The sequence below is a fragment of the Macadamia integrifolia genome, chromosome 4 (genome assembly GCF_013358625.1).
Source record: "Macadamia integrifolia cultivar HAES 741 chromosome 4, SCU_Mint_v3, whole genome shotgun sequence".
In the NCBI taxonomy this organism is placed as follows: domain Eukaryota; kingdom Viridiplantae; phylum Streptophyta; class Magnoliopsida; order Proteales; family Proteaceae; genus Macadamia; species Macadamia integrifolia.
Genome location: NC_056560.1, coordinates 26,475,392 through 26,476,857, shown reverse-complemented (window position 1 = coordinate 26,476,857; position 1,466 = coordinate 26,475,392). Strand labels below are relative to the sequence as shown.

The 1,466-nt window shown below is 40.2% G+C and overlaps 1 protein-coding gene across 8 annotated transcripts in view; it reads right to left on the bottom strand.

Annotated features, from left to right (window-relative positions):
• Positions 1-1,466, bottom strand: part of LOC122075495 — a 33,560-nt gene that overhangs the window by 11,200 nt on the left and 20,894 nt on the right. For all 8 annotated transcript variants that reach the window (XM_042640539.1, XM_042640542.1, XM_042640543.1 and 5 more), the window contains one exon: positions 700-747. In XM_042640539.1, the coding sequence (XP_042496473.1) occupies positions 700-747 (48 nt within the window). The remainder of the gene's footprint in view (positions 1-699; positions 748-1,466) is intronic.

The window sequence follows — 1,466 nt, the reverse complement described above, 5'->3', positions numbered from 1 at the left end:
AACTCAGTCTTTGTTAGTTTCTAAAATCTGAGTTACTATTATTTGTAATCTTCCCCATCATTATTATAAATAAAGAAAATGGCAGCAATATACCCCACCATTTTTATGAACAAAAAAATATGTTGTTGTCACTGCTTCTCCCTGTGAGGTTACTTTGTGTTTGATCAAAGTGTGGGTTGGTGTATGATCCAACGACTCCTTGCGGCGTGAAGTCCAGGAGGTCTGCTTCAAGTTTATTATTCTCTTTAAGTCCTCTATTCTCAAGGATTAATACTGCTGCAACCAGGTATGTTCCATTCTGTTTCTGGCCAGAAATTTTCTGCAAAACAAAGCAATCGGCCCTACTGGAAGAACCAGATCTGGTTGTCGGATTGACCCAGTTTTTTGGTCGAGTGTTCCCTATTATCCAGCAGGGTTCGACCCAATTTTTGGCTGGTTCTGTCCAGTCAGTTCATCAGTCCTACATTAAGAATGAGAAAAAGAAATAGAGGACAACCCCAACCCCCCGGGTGGAAGAAAACAAAATGGCCCAAAAAACACCAAGCCAAACCTACCCATCTGATAGCATCATAGTAAACACCAATCCTCCAGACTAAAGAGATCTAACCATAAATTCCAATCCACCTAACATTGTAACATTCTGTGCATATTGCAAACAGAAAATAGTAAAGACCATATCAAGGAAGTGATTGGACATACCATTTCTATATATTTCAGATGCACTAGAACTTGATCAGTATCCAGTTCCTGAGGCGAAACAAAATGAAAAGATATCCCATCAAAAAAAGAATGTAAGAACTAAATATGCAGCACAATTGTTTAAGTACAAACTCCAAGGCCGCAACACATGCAGGGAGGTGGCCAAGCACTTTTTGCAAAAACATTGGCTACAGTGTGACTGAGAAAGGCAAAATCAACAAACTTGAGAAGAGTTAAAGCTAATTGCGTTGCCATACCATGCTTTTCTGAGAAAAAATTGTAAATAAATAGGAGAAAATTAATAAATGGAGTAAAATGCCAGCCTTACCTGTGCATTAAAAAGAAGAAGAAAAAAAAACTACAACACAATGATTCAGCCGGCCCGCATATGCAGCACCACCTTATTTATGTGCATGCATAAGACCTAAGGGTTGCCTAGGCATTGGATGGAGCACTTTGGTTCATGGGCATGCAACTTATTGCATAAGGTTACTTTTCTTTCTTTCTTCTTCTTCTTCTTCTTCTTCTTTTTTTTCTTTTTTTTTTTCTGGGCGGTGGTGGTTGGGGGTGACGTAGATGCACATTATGGAAAGAAATATGAGAGGAAGAAGGGTCCAGCCTTAGTCCACCTGAGTGGCTAGGGTCCAGCCGAACCCCTACTTAGTCCACCTGAGTGGCTAAGTATAAATAAGGACCCATTGGGCCCATCAGCTAGGGGGACAATTAGTAGTTGTTTTAATTAATTAGTGGGCCCATAGGCCCATCGG